The following is a 14,474-nucleotide window of genomic DNA, read 5'->3' on the forward strand; positions in this document are numbered from 1 at the left end:
AAGCAGACTCGCGGCTTGTTAGTTGTGCAAAAACACTCAGCCCAAAGCACCTCAGCTTCTGAGGGGGTGGGAAGCGGTGCAGCCACGCCGCCTGTATCCCTGCCTTACTAATGGGAAGACAGGAGGCAATTTACTTTATCTCTGAGGTTTCCTGTCCAAAGAGTATGATTATACACTCAGAGGCTGGCTGAGGTCTCGGCGGCCTGGGCTGAATGGAAAGTGGAGGCCTAGCTCTGTGCACAGCTCACAGGTCCACACTCTAGCTCTCCTAAGTCTGTCTTGCACTACAGAAGGATCCCACTCCTCAGCTCTTCTAGAGAGTTATTGGTGTGTGTGTGTGTGTGTGTGTGTGTGTGTGTCTGTCTGTCTGTCTGTGTGCAAGTACGCACACTTTTGTGCACCGTGATGTATGTGCCGTGGCTCTCATAGCAGTCAGAGGACAACTTTTGGGAGTCAATTCTTTCCACTGTAAATTTTGCACATCAAACTCAGGTCATCAAGCATCCAAGCACTCTTACCTACTGAACCATTTCACCAGTCCTATTTGTTTGTTTGGTTGATTGACTTTTCAAAACAGGTTTTCACTACACAGCCCTGACTATCCTGGAACTGGCTCTGTAGACCAGGCTGACCTTGAACTCAGAGATCCACTTGCCTCTGCCTCCCCCACCACCCAACCTGTTTTTATTTTTTGAGAGCACATCTTGCTGAGTAGCCCAGGCTGCCCTCAAACTCACAATCCTCCTGCTTAGACCATTTTTAAATTTGTTAAATGCTGGAATTGCAGGCATGTGGCCGGCATGCGTGACTTTAATGTACTACTAATCTAATGAATATCTATGGCTTCAAAAAGCATTCCAAGCATCTAGGCCTTCAACATAGTATGTGTTGGTAGAGGAATGCATAGCTGTCATTGGATAACAATGGATGCTCTCATGAGGATTCCAGTTAACAGAGAGGAGATACGGACTGAGAACAGGGGTCGTCAGGATATGGGATAGCAAAACATTCCATGAGAACCAAATGGCCTGTTAGTTTCATCGTTGCTGTGACCAAATGCCAGGAAGAATCAGCTAAAGGAGAGAAAGACTTTGCTCATGATCCTAGAAGTTTCTCTCTGTCCTAGCAGGAAAGCATTACATCACAGAAGCCAGCAAAATGAGGCAGTGCAAGAAAGATAGACTCTTCTGAGACACACCTCTGGTGATCTGCTTCCGCTAGCCAGACCTCACCTTACACAGCCAACCCTCTCCCAGGAGTCTGCTCAAACCCTGAGTCTACGGGAAGCTTAATCCACTGACTCTGTCAGAGCCCTCAGACTCACCCAGGGGCGCTCCACTGACCTCATGGGTGTTTCTCAGTCCAATCAAGTTCATATTCAAGACTGACCTTCAAACCCAGGCATGGGGTATGATATCTTGTGTCAACACTCCTAGCACTTGAGAGGCTGAGGCAGGAGCATTGTGAGTGTGAGGCCAATGTGTGCTCCATAATGAGTTGGAAGTCAGCAAGGGTTGCATAGATTCTCAAAAACACTGACAGATTAAAAACAAAATCAAAAACGGCACAGCCAGGTGATGGTGGCGCACACCTTTAATCCCAGTACTTGGGAGGCAGAGGCAGGTGGATCTCTGTGAGTTTGAGAACAGCCTGGTCTACAAAGTAAGTTCCAGGACAGCCAGGGCTGTTACCCAGAGAAAGTCTGTCTTGGGAAAAATAAATAAATAAACAAAGAAACAGAAAAGCTTCAAAGTTTGCTTATCTTTCAGTCTCTGGAATTGATGGTTCAGGGACTTGTGCTAGATGTGTGCACAGCTCCTCGTGGTATTGCATGGACTGTGCCTTTTCATACGCTGGCTATCACTGTCTTATTACTGTTATTGTGAGGAGGTGACACGGTGTCGTGAAGAGTCACTTCTCTCCTTCCACCTTACTGTGGATTCTGGGGAGTCAAACTCAGTTTACAGGTCGTGCGTGGAAGGAGCCTTTGCATGCTCAGCCATCTCTCTGGCTCCATTGTTTTTCTTTGTCTCGGTATCTGAACTTTTGTATTACTTTTATTAAGTATGCATTGGTGTTTTTGCATGTATGTCTGTATGAGGGTATCAAATCCCTGGGATTACAGACAGGTGTGAGCTGCCTTGTGGGTGCTGAGAATCAAACCCAGGTCCTCTGGAAGAGCAGTCAGCGCTCTTAACCACTGAGCCATCTCTTCAACCTCATCCTCTTAATTGTTCTATTACCTCATTTATTGAGTTTTTAAGCTTCTGCAACTACTTTTTCATTTCTAGAAGTTTCACTGGCATCTTCTTCCGACCGCCACTGATAACATCATATTGTTGTGACTTCTCTTGCTTTTTCTTTTCATTTTTTGCTTTTTGCATCTTCTTGTTTTATATTTCTTTCAGACATTCTGATAGTCCAGGTTCTTGGGGTCACTGTTCTCCTCTGTGGTATTGAGTCTTGTGGTGGCCTGCTCCCCGGTACCTTTGTAATCTTTCTAGAATGAATGCCTTTGGCAGTGATTGCTTCTCCTCTGCAGAAGTAGGACTGTGGAAATGCCACCCTAGCAAGAGTATATGTATGCAGAATTTTCTGTCCCTCCAGCCAGTTCCCAAATAACCACACAGAGACTTATTATTAATTATAACTGCTCAGCCAATAGCTTAGGCTTATTACTAACTAGCTCTTACAACTTAAATTAAACATATATCTTCTTTATGTTCTACCATGTGACTCGGTACCTTTCCCCAACATGGCGTGTTCATCTTGCTTCTCCCTGAGTCTCCTGGAGACGCTGCCCTTCTTCATCCCAGCTCTCTCCCTGTCCACAAGACCCACCTAACCTCTTTTTGCCTAGCTATTGGCCATTTAGTTCTTTTTTAAAATATTTATTTATTTATTATGTATACAATATTTTGTCTATGTGTATGCCTGTAGGCCAGAAGAGGGCACCAGACCCCATTACAAATCGTTGTGAGCCACCATGTGGTTGCTGGGATTTGAAAATCAGGACCTTTGGAAGAGCAGGCAGTGCTCTTAACCTCTGAGCCATCTCTCCAGCCCCGCCATTTAGTTCTTTATTAAACCAACAAGAGCAACACATCTTCACAGTGTACAGAAAGATTATTCCACAACAGGTATATATTGCTTCTGCAGGCAACTTTTTATGCTAAGTTGTGGACCTGGGCATTCTTCTTCAAACTTATTTTTTATTTATAATTTTATACATGTGTGTATGAGCCTGAGTATACATATGTGCATCAGTGACATGCCTGAGGAAGCCAGAAACGGGTTTTGGATCCTCTTGGACTGAACTTACAGGCAGTTGTGGGCCACCATGTGGGTGCTGGGAACCAAACTTGGGGCCTCTGAAAGAGCAATCAGTGCTCCTAACCACTGAGCCACCTCAGGCTTGGCATTCTTACCTTCCATGGACAAGCTTAGGGGGTTATTAGCAGACACTCTTCCCTATCTCCCCCATAGCCTGAGGTCTGTATGAGTTTCTTGGACATTTCTCTGGTCCATAGGACTCTCGTGAGGTGCTGTGCAGCTTAGAGAAAGCAGACAGACCTAAGCAGATCACAGTGGAAGAACCTGTGGTCTCATGCTGCGGCCTCATTGCTGGTTCAACTGAACAACATATGTAAGGCTTTCAGCATTAAACTGTTGTCTTGAGATCTCGCTATGTGGCTCTGGCTGGCCTAATACTCACTGTGTAGCCCAGAATGGCTTTAAACTTGGAATCCTCCAGTCTCAGCCTTCTGAGCACTTGGCCTGCAGGGTTGTGCCACCACCAGCTGAGCATCAAGCTTTCTGCATTAGAGGTTTGCTGTGACTTGGACAGTAGAGGTCAATGGCTGCCCCAGCCAGGCAGTTCAGATTAACTTCAGAATTGAAGCAAAGGACAGGGGAGCTGGCTCAATTGGTAGCAAGGGGCAAGACCAGAGTTCAACCCCATAACCATGTTTATTTGTTTGTTAAAATAAAAAAGTTGAGTGTGGTAGCATGCGTTTATAATCCCAGCCCCGGGGAGGCGAGGACCGATGGGATGGTCCCTGGGGCTTGCTGGCCAGGCAGACTAGCCTAACTGATGAGTTCTGGGTTAGTGGCAAGCCTTCAAAAAGAAAGAGAGTAAGTGGCTAGTGCCCAGGGAACACTCTGTCCTCCACTCTCAAGTGCACACACATGCACCTGTATTCCCTCCCATGCGTGTGCATGCACATACACTGAAAACAATGGAAGCATGATGCTCTTGCTTCTGTGTGTAGCAGGGCTGTGTTCCTCTTCTAAAGCTACATTCACAAATGATAAGTGTCTCTACAGTAACCCTGAGGAACAAATGCAGCATTGTGTTAACCCTGGCTGGCAGAAACTGGCAAAGCCCTAGACCTTCACCGTTAGCCAGCGTGTCCATAGCCATGGGTGTCAGAACCTCTGTGGACCCTGGATGGAGCTGCTTGTTGAGAGAAGGAAGAGGAATGGAGACGCACAACTTTGATCCCAGTCCTCGGGAGGCAGAGGCTGGCACTGTCTGCGTTCGAGGCCAGCTTGGTATCCAGGGAGAGTCCAGGCCAGCCAGGATACACAATGAGACTTCAGCTTCAAGCGTCCACAATGAAACCCTACAGTCCACTGCAATGACAATGTCTGAGGAACCAGAAGGCCCGATCCCTCCTCGTCTCAGTGTAAGCTCCGGCCAGGTTTATTTCTGCAGCCTCCTCTCTAGACACGGGATGGATTCGTCCACATGGCCTGCTGCCCACTCAACAGAAGTTGCCTTTCCCCTTGAGTTAACAGATATTTTGAATTCTACTTTGGGTAACTGGGGTGTAAGGCAACAGAAAGCCTTTTCTTCGCCCTGTTTAGCAAGTGAATGGCCACCGGATGGAGAGCCCGCTCTCATTTGCTATCTTTCAGTTTAGGGTTTGTTTTTTCTGTTCTTTTCTTTTCTTTCTTTCTCCTTCTATTTCAATGACTGTGCACCAGAGTAACCCACAACCCCAGGGCTGGAACACTAAGACTGGGGGAGGAAGAAAAAAAAAAAAAAACAAAAACCTTCAGGAAATTGCTGGAATAGTTCAGACATATTTCTTTGGTTAACTTATTTTGAAGTTTTTCTGTTTTGTATTTTCGCTGCCCTTATAATTTACCCCAGACGGGCTGAGTTGTTTTGGCAAGCCCTCGGCCTGGAAGTTTCCAGCAATGGCTCCCAGCGCTATGACTGAGTAGAAATTGTCAAATGCGCTCTTAGTTTTGAAGTTGAAAATGGATTCTAGATCAACCCTTTGTTGAAAAAGATCAACAGTACCACTGACATCACGACATGGCAGGACAAAGACTGGCTTCATCTCTTTTGTCCCCATCCCTCCCCCTCTGTCCACTTCGCAGAGCCCACTCTGAGGCAAGCCAGGCCTCTCTGGTCTCATATTGTTCCAGCATTCAGTGTTAGAACCGGCATCACTTACTCATGGAGACAAAAGTAGACATCCCTTAATAATGCAATTAGGCTATACATACTGGTTCATGCTGGTGGTACAGCTTTTAACCAACACACATGAGGTCCTAGGTTCAATCCCCAGCTGGAGAGATGGCTCAGTGGTTAAGGACACTTGCTGTTCTTGCAGAGAACCCAAGTTCATTTCCTGGCATCCACATCAGGAGGCTCACAACCACCTGTAACTCCAGCTCCAGGGGATCAGACGCCCTCTTCTGTCTCCGCAGACAGCTCTCTCTCTCTCTCTCTTTCTCTCTCTCTCTCTCTCTCTCTCACACACACACACACGCACACACACATACAATTAAAAATAATTCTTAAAAACATACAGTTTTGAAGCCTTTAGAACATTATATAAAACCTTCATTTCTTTTCATTAAATATTATTTTCATCATTATTATTAGTATTGTTGTTATTTTGAGACAGGGTTTCCCCATGCAGCCGTGACTGGCCTGGAACTCACTGTGTAGACTAGGTTGGCCTTGAACTCACAGAGATCCTCTTGCTTCTGCTTCCTGAGCACTAGGGCTAGAGGTGTGAGCCACCATACCTGACCTACATTATTATTTTTTAACCAGTTTGTAATCTGTCCATCAAGGGTGAACAACCAAAACACTGGGCATTGGGTGCCATTTATCTGTTTGTTGGTGTGAGGACTGAGCCTAATGCCTTGCGCCTGCTAGGCAGGCGTTGAGTCACATCCCAGCCCCACCTTCCAGTTATCATCATTTCAAGTTATTAGCTGGTGAACAGTGCCAATGCGCTCGGTAGCTCTTTAATTTCCTTTCTGTCTGTTTGTGTTTGTTGTCTGTTTGTTTGTTTTTTGAGACACAGTCTCACTCAGCCTTCCAAACGCTAGGACAATAGGTGTTCACTATTTTATGCATGGTTTGCAGGACACCTCTTAGGAACATTTAAAAGAATTGCAGGTCTTGAAATTCCAGGTCATCCTCAGCTACACAAGGAACCGAAGGCCAGCCTAGGCTTCAAGGGAGCGTACCTCAAAAATGAAGAATAAATAAGGAAACATATTCAGTCAGGCAGTGGTGGTGCACACCTTTAATCCCAGCACTCAGAGGCAGAAGCAGGCGGATCTCTGTGAGTTCGAGGCCAGCCTGATCTACAAAAGCTAATTCCAGGGCAGGCTCTAAAACTACAGGGAAACCCTGTCTCAAAAAAAAATCAAAATAAATAAGTAAATAAATAATAAATAAATAAAATGGCTTCTCTAGGGTGTGTTCACAGAAGTTGCCTGCGGTCTAGAAGCTGGGCTAGTCATTCTGGCCAGCCCCTACACGTCGGCAAGTCTGGAGAAGTCTCACGTTGTTGGTTAGAGTTTCCTGGGTTCCTCTGTGAATTTGTATCTTCTGATGTAAAAGTGGCTAGAAAATAGGTGATACCATGTTATGGTATTTTGCTTATTTGTTTGGTTTTGCTTTTTGGTTTTTTTTTGTTTTTCGAGATAGGGTTTCTCTGTAGCTTTGTAGCCTGTCCTGACATTCACTCTGTAGACCAGGCTGACCTCGAACTCACAGAGATCCGCCTGCTTCTGCCTTCAAGTGCTGGGATTAAAGGTGTGCACCACGACCTTCTGACTCCCATGCTATGTTATTAATATCCTATTACACTATTACTATCTGGTGGCCTGTATGTCCTGTTCTCTTCTGGTTCCATCCGACAATCAGGCAGGCTCTCAGCGGCAGAGAATGGAGGGTAGGGATGGGGTCTGGCAGGCAGGCAGGCTCTTGGCGGGGTGGGGTGGTTGAGCAGAAATGTTCTACTTTATAAACTACACAAACTGTAAGTCTGATGTTGGACATGGTGACTGTATTCCCAGCACTCAGGAGACCGAGTCTGGAGGATTGCTATGAATTTGAGGCCAGTCTGAGCTACAGAGAGAGTTCCAGGCGAGCTTAAGCTATAATATGAAACCTTATCTCAACAAAACAAAACAGATAAAAAACCTGTAAACTTAAATTATTTTCAGCAAACAGATTTTTTTTCTAGTTACTTTCATCATCCCAAGAGAAGGAATGCAGGGTGGAGAAAGGCTAACTAACCCTGACTGTTAAATTCCTGAGTTTACCTTTCTCTTGGCACAAAGAGTTCAAGGAGGGGCCAGAATCCAGAGGCCCTGCTGGGTTCCCTCAGTGCCTACCCTGCAGCAGCGAGATCAAGCCCATCTGCCAGTCCCAGGAGCTGGGACAGGCTGCGGGGCATTACAGAGTCTCAGAAGCCCGTGTGGATGCACTGTGGTGCCCTCATTGAGGAGGGGGAGTGAGTTCAAGGCCAGCCTGGTCTCCTTAGTAAAACCCTGCCTTAAAAGCAACCTAATAGTGTTAAATCTCATCACTTACGTGCGCATCTGTTAGGATCTCAAAAGCCATTCCAATGAGTTTCTTAGTGCACCCTGCCTTCTTGTCCAATGATGGAGGGCACGGGGCCCACACTGCCATTTTCTCCTTCATTGTTCTGAACCCCAGGAAAGGAAATTCACACTGAATTAACCAGGTGGTAGCCACTCCCTTCGAACAATATGAGATGAGCTGACCAAATGGAGGACAGCCACATTGCCCTATAGCATGTTGGAGCATGGGGCTGCATGCACTTTCCCACTACCAGTGGCCTTGGGACCCTTTAAACCAAAGGATCTACTGCCCACAGAAGTCAGTGTGGATGCCAGTAAGAAGTAAAAGCATAGGGGTATGGACAGCCAGCTCCGTGGTTAGGAGCACCGACTGCTTTGGCCGAGGACGTGGGTTCAGATAGTTCCCAGCAGCAGCGTGGCAGCTGACAACTGTCTGTGACTCCAGGGGACCTGGTAACTTTTTAACCCCACAGACATAACTAATAGACATGGCACACAGACACACAGGTGGGCTAAAACACATACCCATTCAGTTATAAAAAAAAATTACCAATTTTTTTTTAAAATTAAAAAACCGAGTTACGGCTGGGTGGTGGTGGTGCACACCTTTAATCCCAGCACTCTGGAGGCAAAGACAAGTGGATCTCTGAGTTCAAGGAGAGCCTGTTCTATCCAGGACAGTCAAGAGTGTTACACAGAGAAATCCTGTCTCAATCAAAAGTGAAGCCATGCATGGCAGGGTCCACACCTGGGCTAGGCCCATTTGGATTTATGTGGGGAGATTCCTCGGGGTTTCTCAAAGGAATTATGAAGTGAAGATTTAATTTTTCTGACAACAGCCAGATGAGACTCATTTAGGCGTGTCCATGACTTACATCCTTGGGCATTGTGGGCTTTTGGATTTTGTAGATCTTTATGTTTTGAAACTCTGGCTCGTTCTCACACACACCACATACATCACATACATGCACACACACACTCACATACATACACACCACACTATACACCACTCACACATACACACACACAACACTACACTACACACCACTCACGTACATGCGCGCGCACACACACACACACACACACACAGAACCCCTCTGTGTGTCCTTGAACTACAGTGCTATTACTTGTAAGGTATTCTTAGAATAGAAGCTTTCAATGACTAGCCTGTGGTGTTGGTGGGTGGGAGGGGAAATTCGGGCCTCTGAGACAACTGTGACTTTTCTTTCTTTCTTTCTTTCTTTCTTTCTTTCTTTCTTTCTTTCTTTTCTTTTTTTAAGTTTTAGGTTTTAGTTTTTTTGAGACAGGGACTGTCTATTTAGTCCAGACTTTCCTGGAGCTTGCGATGTAGACCAGACTGACCTCAAATTTACAAGCGATCTTCCTTTCTTTGCCTCCCAGTGCTAGGATTAAAGATGTGTGTGTGTCACCAAGTCCCGCTTACCCGGGGCAATTTTCACACAAGTTTACCAAGAAGTGAGAAGCCTTCTGCCTGCCTTAGGTGGCAGGAGATGCTTGTCTGAGACTTCCCTTCAGTTGCTGCGGGTTTCCTGTCTGCTTCCTCGTGGACTGCCTTGCTGTTCACACCTGGGTCTCTGAGCTGTTCTGTCATCACAGCTGCCGGGGAAAGACACCAGAGCTGTTAGGCGTCAATAAGCTCTAAAAGCAATTACATGGCTGGACTGAAACACTATGAGGAGGCACTGAGGGAAGAGGGGTCCAGCAGCTTGTCTCAGATGTGGGGTGGGGGGTGAGGGAGGGGAGGGGTGCTGAGGGGGAACCACAGCTCTTAGCAGTTAAATTGCCATAAGTGGATTTATCTTCTGGGAGTGTTTGTGTGTACGTGTGTGTGTGTGTATGTGTATGTGTGTACATGTACATGTTTGAACGTTCACACATATATATTCTGCCAAAAAATATTCCATCTGTTTTAAAACCATTTCTCTGAAATAAACAGGCAACTATTTTATCTGACCGTAGTTATGTTCAGTGTGCAGTGGGATTCCCTCCCCTCTTTTCCCTTTCCCTCCCCTCCACTCCCTTCCTCTCCCCTCCTCTCTGCTCTGAGACTTTCCAAGGAAAGTCTATGAATGAAGCAGAAGTTATTTTAGAAGTTTTAGTCTACATGGAAATCCCCTTTTAAAATGTGCACGGCAGTGATAACTGAGGCATTGGAAGCCTTGGCAGTGCAGATGGAAGGCAGGCAGGGGTGCGGCTGTTTTCATAGATCACTGCTGTCTGCTATGAGGGGGCGGGTTTTTGGAGGGAGCTAGGGATGAATGTCACAGGGACTCAGATAATGCACTTGGTGGGGGACTGTCAAAGGCGGAAGGAAGAGCATATGGCCAGGACATGAGCTGACGGGCTGCCAGCAAAGGGGGGAGAATATGGTGGCTAAAACGCAGCCTGGCTAGCTAAGAAGAGTACATACCCTACAGAACCCAAGAGCCCCAGGTAATAAGGAAACACCTGGAAATATTGGGTGATGCTTATTTACGAACAGGGAAGGAAATAAAGTAAGACACCGACACCGGGTACTGTCTGCCCCCTTGGCCTCACCAACAGGAGTGAAATGTGTGGAGGAGTTGGGACTCAGGCTAAGGTCACCCGGTCAGAAGCCAGGGAGAAACTCTGAGAATGAAAACTCAGCTGAGGGGGCTGGAGAGATGAGCTGGGCTGTGGGTCTGATACCCTGAGCCGCTCCCCAAAACTGACTCTAAAGAGCACTGGCTGCTCGTTTAGAGGACCCAGGCCCGATTCGCAGCACCACATGGTGGCTCACAGCCATCTATGACTCTAGCTCCAGGGATCCAATGCCTCTGACCTCCTTGGACACCAGCCCATATATAGGGCATAGATATACGTGCAGACAAAACATCCATATACGTTGAAAGAAAACCTTACCTGAGGGCCCTGGGATGACTTAGTGGGTGAGGGTGTTTGCTACCTGATGACCAGAGTGCAAAATAATCCACATGGTGGAAGGAGAGAACCAACTCCCACAAGTTCTCTGACCTCCACATGTGTGTGTGCCATGCCATATGTACATGCATATACAAGCACGCACACACACACACACACTCATATACAAAATGATTAAGTGTTAAAAATCAAGAGGATAGTGTTAGTATTTAGGCATCTGTACTGAACTGTCTTTGGGGTACTGACAGGATATGTCCTCAGCTGCAGCCACTAAGGGAACCAATGTTGTAATTTAAAAAACAGAAGCAGCCTTAAAGAAAGACACATTGCAGACAGAGCTCCCGTGGAGGGTTTTTGTTTTTCCAGACAGAGTTTCTCTGTAGCTTTGGTGCCTGTCCTGGAATTAGCTCTTGTAGACCAGGCTGGCCTCGAACTCATAGACATCTACCTGCCTCTGCCTCCCAAGTGCTGGCATTAAAGGCATGCACCACCCTGCCTAGCTTAAGACGTCATTTTTCAATGCACTTGTTAATGTGGGCTGTGTGAAGTGGCCTGGGCCCTGGTGTGCCACTGTAGGCTTTTGTTTATTCTGTATAAATCGGATGTTCTTGTTTTTGCCCCAAGGCGCGGCAGCAAGCTCAATTACGCCACCAAATGGCAGAGGACAGCAAAGCCGATTACTCCTCCATCCTGCAGAGATTCAACCAGGAGCAGTGGGAATACTACCATACCCACATTCCCAACATCTTCCAGGTAAGCGCTCCACAGTCGCTTCTCATGTGATGGAGCCTTACTCTGCAGCTCAGGCTGGCCTGGAGGTCACTGTCACCCTAGGCTGACAGTCACCCTGCCTGGGCCTCCTGAGTCCTGGCCTCAGGTGTGCACACCACACCTAGCTTCCCAAATGTCCACTAAGTCATTTACTGGGAGTGGGTGCACATGTATGTGTGTGTGGAGGCCGGAGGCACACTTGGGTATCGATCTGTGTGTCACACGAATGCCTAGTGCCCCTGGAGATCAGAAGAGGGCCTTGAGTCCCCTAGAACTGGAGTTCCAGATGATTGGACATGTGGGTGCTGGGAATCGAACCTAGGTCCTCTGCAAGAGCAGTCAGTGCTCTTAAGTCCTGAACCACCTCTCCACTCACCCACCCTTTTATTTGAGACTGGGTCTCTCAGTGACAGGCTGCAGAGATGGCTCTATAGTTAAAAATGCTTGCTGCTCTTGTACGAGATTGAAATCTGGTTCCCAGAACCCACATTGCCTGCAACTCCAGCTCCAGGGGGCTCCGCCATCCTCTTTTGGCCTCCATAGGCACCTCTGTGAACATCTGCACACACAAGGTATATATAAACCCACACAGACATACACATAAATTAATAAGGTTTTTTTTTAAAGATTTACTTACTTATTTTGTGTATACAAGTGCTCTATCTGCAGGCACACCTGCACACCAGAAGAGGGTATCTGATCTCTCTACAGATGGTTGAGAGCCACCGTGTGGTTGCTGGGAGTTGAACTCAGGACCTCTGGAAGAACAGTCAGCGCTCTTAACCTCTGAGCCATCTCTCCAGCCCAATAAATAATTTTTTTAATGCATTAGAATATGCTGGCTGGCCAACAAACCCATGGAGTCTCCTGGGTTTATTTCTCCAGCACAGGGCTTACAGTTTCACTCCATCACTTTTTATATGGATTCTGGGGATCGAACTCATGCTTGTGCAGCAAGCTCCTTACCTAGTGTAATCCCCCTCCCCCGGCCCCCACTGAGCTCTTTCCCTGGCATGTAGATCAAGCGACGGCCAGCAGTAAGAATGAAGTATATTGCTAACTTGCGGTTCATCAAGTGCCTGTGTAGACGTCCTGGGTCTTCACTGTGCCTGTGCTTTTTGTAGGGGTTGATATCTTACAACCATGCCTCTTAGAAGACGGCTTCCTTTTTAAAGGACACTTGCCTGCAAGAAATGCCAGCTTAGCTTTAGGAGACAAAGCCGCAGTCAGAGCTGTGGGATTTGAACAAACAAGCATTGTTTCCTTTGAATTGTTCTCTTTTCTCTTTTTTTAAGAATCCCTCTGTGTGTGCACACATTATTTATTTATTATTTATTTATTTATTTCAGACAGAGTCTCACTATGGACCCTGGAACTCACTCAGTATGTACACCAGGCTGATCTCAAACTCAGAGATCCACCTGCCTGTCTCCTGAGTGCTGGGATTAAAGGCGTGCTCCACCATACCCAGCCACCTTAGCTTTTGGAAGCGGATTCTCTCTGCTGATCTGGAGCTTTCCGTGTAGCTGGGCTGGCCAGCAGCCCGCTCTAGAGATCCATTTGTCTGTCTCTGCAGCAATGGCCTCACTATTGTACACCACCCCACCCAACCCTGGCAGTTTTACATGGTTAGAGGAGGTTAGACTCAGGTCCTTGTGATTGGGTGGCAAACACATTACCAACTGAGCCATCTCCTCAAGCACCTGGATCATTTCTTTGGCTGCTTTAAGTGGTCAAAAATGACGTGAAAGATTCTAGATGCAGCTCTCTGTGGAACCCTGGTTTGTCACACCTATGCCTGACCTTCCATCCCCAACATGACAAGCAGTTGGGAAGTCGATGTAAAAATACATACACACACTGCCGGGCAGTAGTGGCGCATGCCTTTAATCCCAGCACTAGGGAGGCAGAGGCAGGCGGATCCCTGTGAGTTTGAGACCAGCCTGGTCTACAAGAGCTAGTTCCAGAACAGACTCCAAAGCTACAGAGAAGCCCTGTCTCAAAAAACCCAAAAAAAAAAAGAAAGAAAAAGAAAAGAAAAACCAAAAACCAAACAAACAAAGAAAAAACATATATACCTATATTTCTGTTTGTCTGGTTTTTGAGACAGAGTCTTGCTATGTAGCTCAGGCTGGCCTTAAACTAGTAATCCTGCCTTAGCCTCTAGAATCCTAGGGTTACAGTTGTGTTTACACCATGCCTGGCTCCCCACTTGGGGAACCATTTATGGTTTGAGTTTCAAACGTGGAAAAGTCAAGGTAATTGATTGAAGCAACTCCCCTAGTTGGGTCTGATTGGTTCTCATTTCTCCATGCCACTAAAGAGCCTCTAGGCCACAGAGGCCAGAGCGCTGGTTCTAGCTCAGCCTGGGTTGTTGTGTTGAGATGGCTACTAAAATGTTTTTGTAAAAGGTGGAGCATGCGGGGACGTGAGTTGCTGAGGCTGTTTATAATAAAGCAGAGCTGGATGTGGGGTATGCACTCTTTATTTTTTTTTGCACACTTTTTTTTTGTGGGGGGGTATGCACTCTAATGTAGCCCTAGCAATTGGGAAGTAGAGGCAGGAGGTCAGAAGGCAAAGCCAGCCTAGGCTACATGAAACCCTGCCTCAAAACAGCAAAATAATCAATAATGTCATCAAGCCCCTGTGGTGGGGTCTATAGTCACTGTCATTGTCACTGGGGTAAATTCGTACAAGGCCAGATTCAGGACCGAAGGGTTTTTCGGCTCGTAGCTGAGCATACAGAGCATGGTGGAGGGGACATCATGACAGCGGGAGGAGGCTGGTCACATGGGAAGCAAGGGATGATGGGTGTTAGTGCTCAGCTCACTTGCTCCTTATTTTAATTTCCTGTATTTTTATTTTATATGTGTAAGTGTAGCGCCTGCACTACGGAACGGTATGCAAGCCAGGAA

The 14,474-nt window shown here is 46.7% G+C and overlaps 1 protein-coding gene across 18 annotated transcripts in view; it reads left to right on the forward strand.

The window, feature by feature from the left end:
- Positions 1-14,474, forward strand: part of Fnbp1 (formin binding protein 1) — a 128,375-nt gene that overhangs the window by 78,249 nt on the left and 35,652 nt on the right. For all 18 annotated transcript variants that reach the window (XM_048432009.3, XM_048432007.3, XM_048432008.3 and 15 more), the window contains one exon: positions 11,413-11,541. In XM_048432009.3, the coding sequence (XP_048287966.3) occupies positions 11,413-11,541 (129 nt within the window). The remainder of the gene's footprint in view (positions 1-11,412; positions 11,542-14,474) is intronic.

The sequence above is a fragment of the Myodes glareolus genome, chromosome 21 (assembly GCF_982192425.1).
Source record: "Myodes glareolus chromosome 21, mMyoGla1.1, whole genome shotgun sequence".
Lineage (NCBI taxonomy): Eukaryota > Metazoa > Chordata > Mammalia > Rodentia > Cricetidae > Myodes > Myodes glareolus.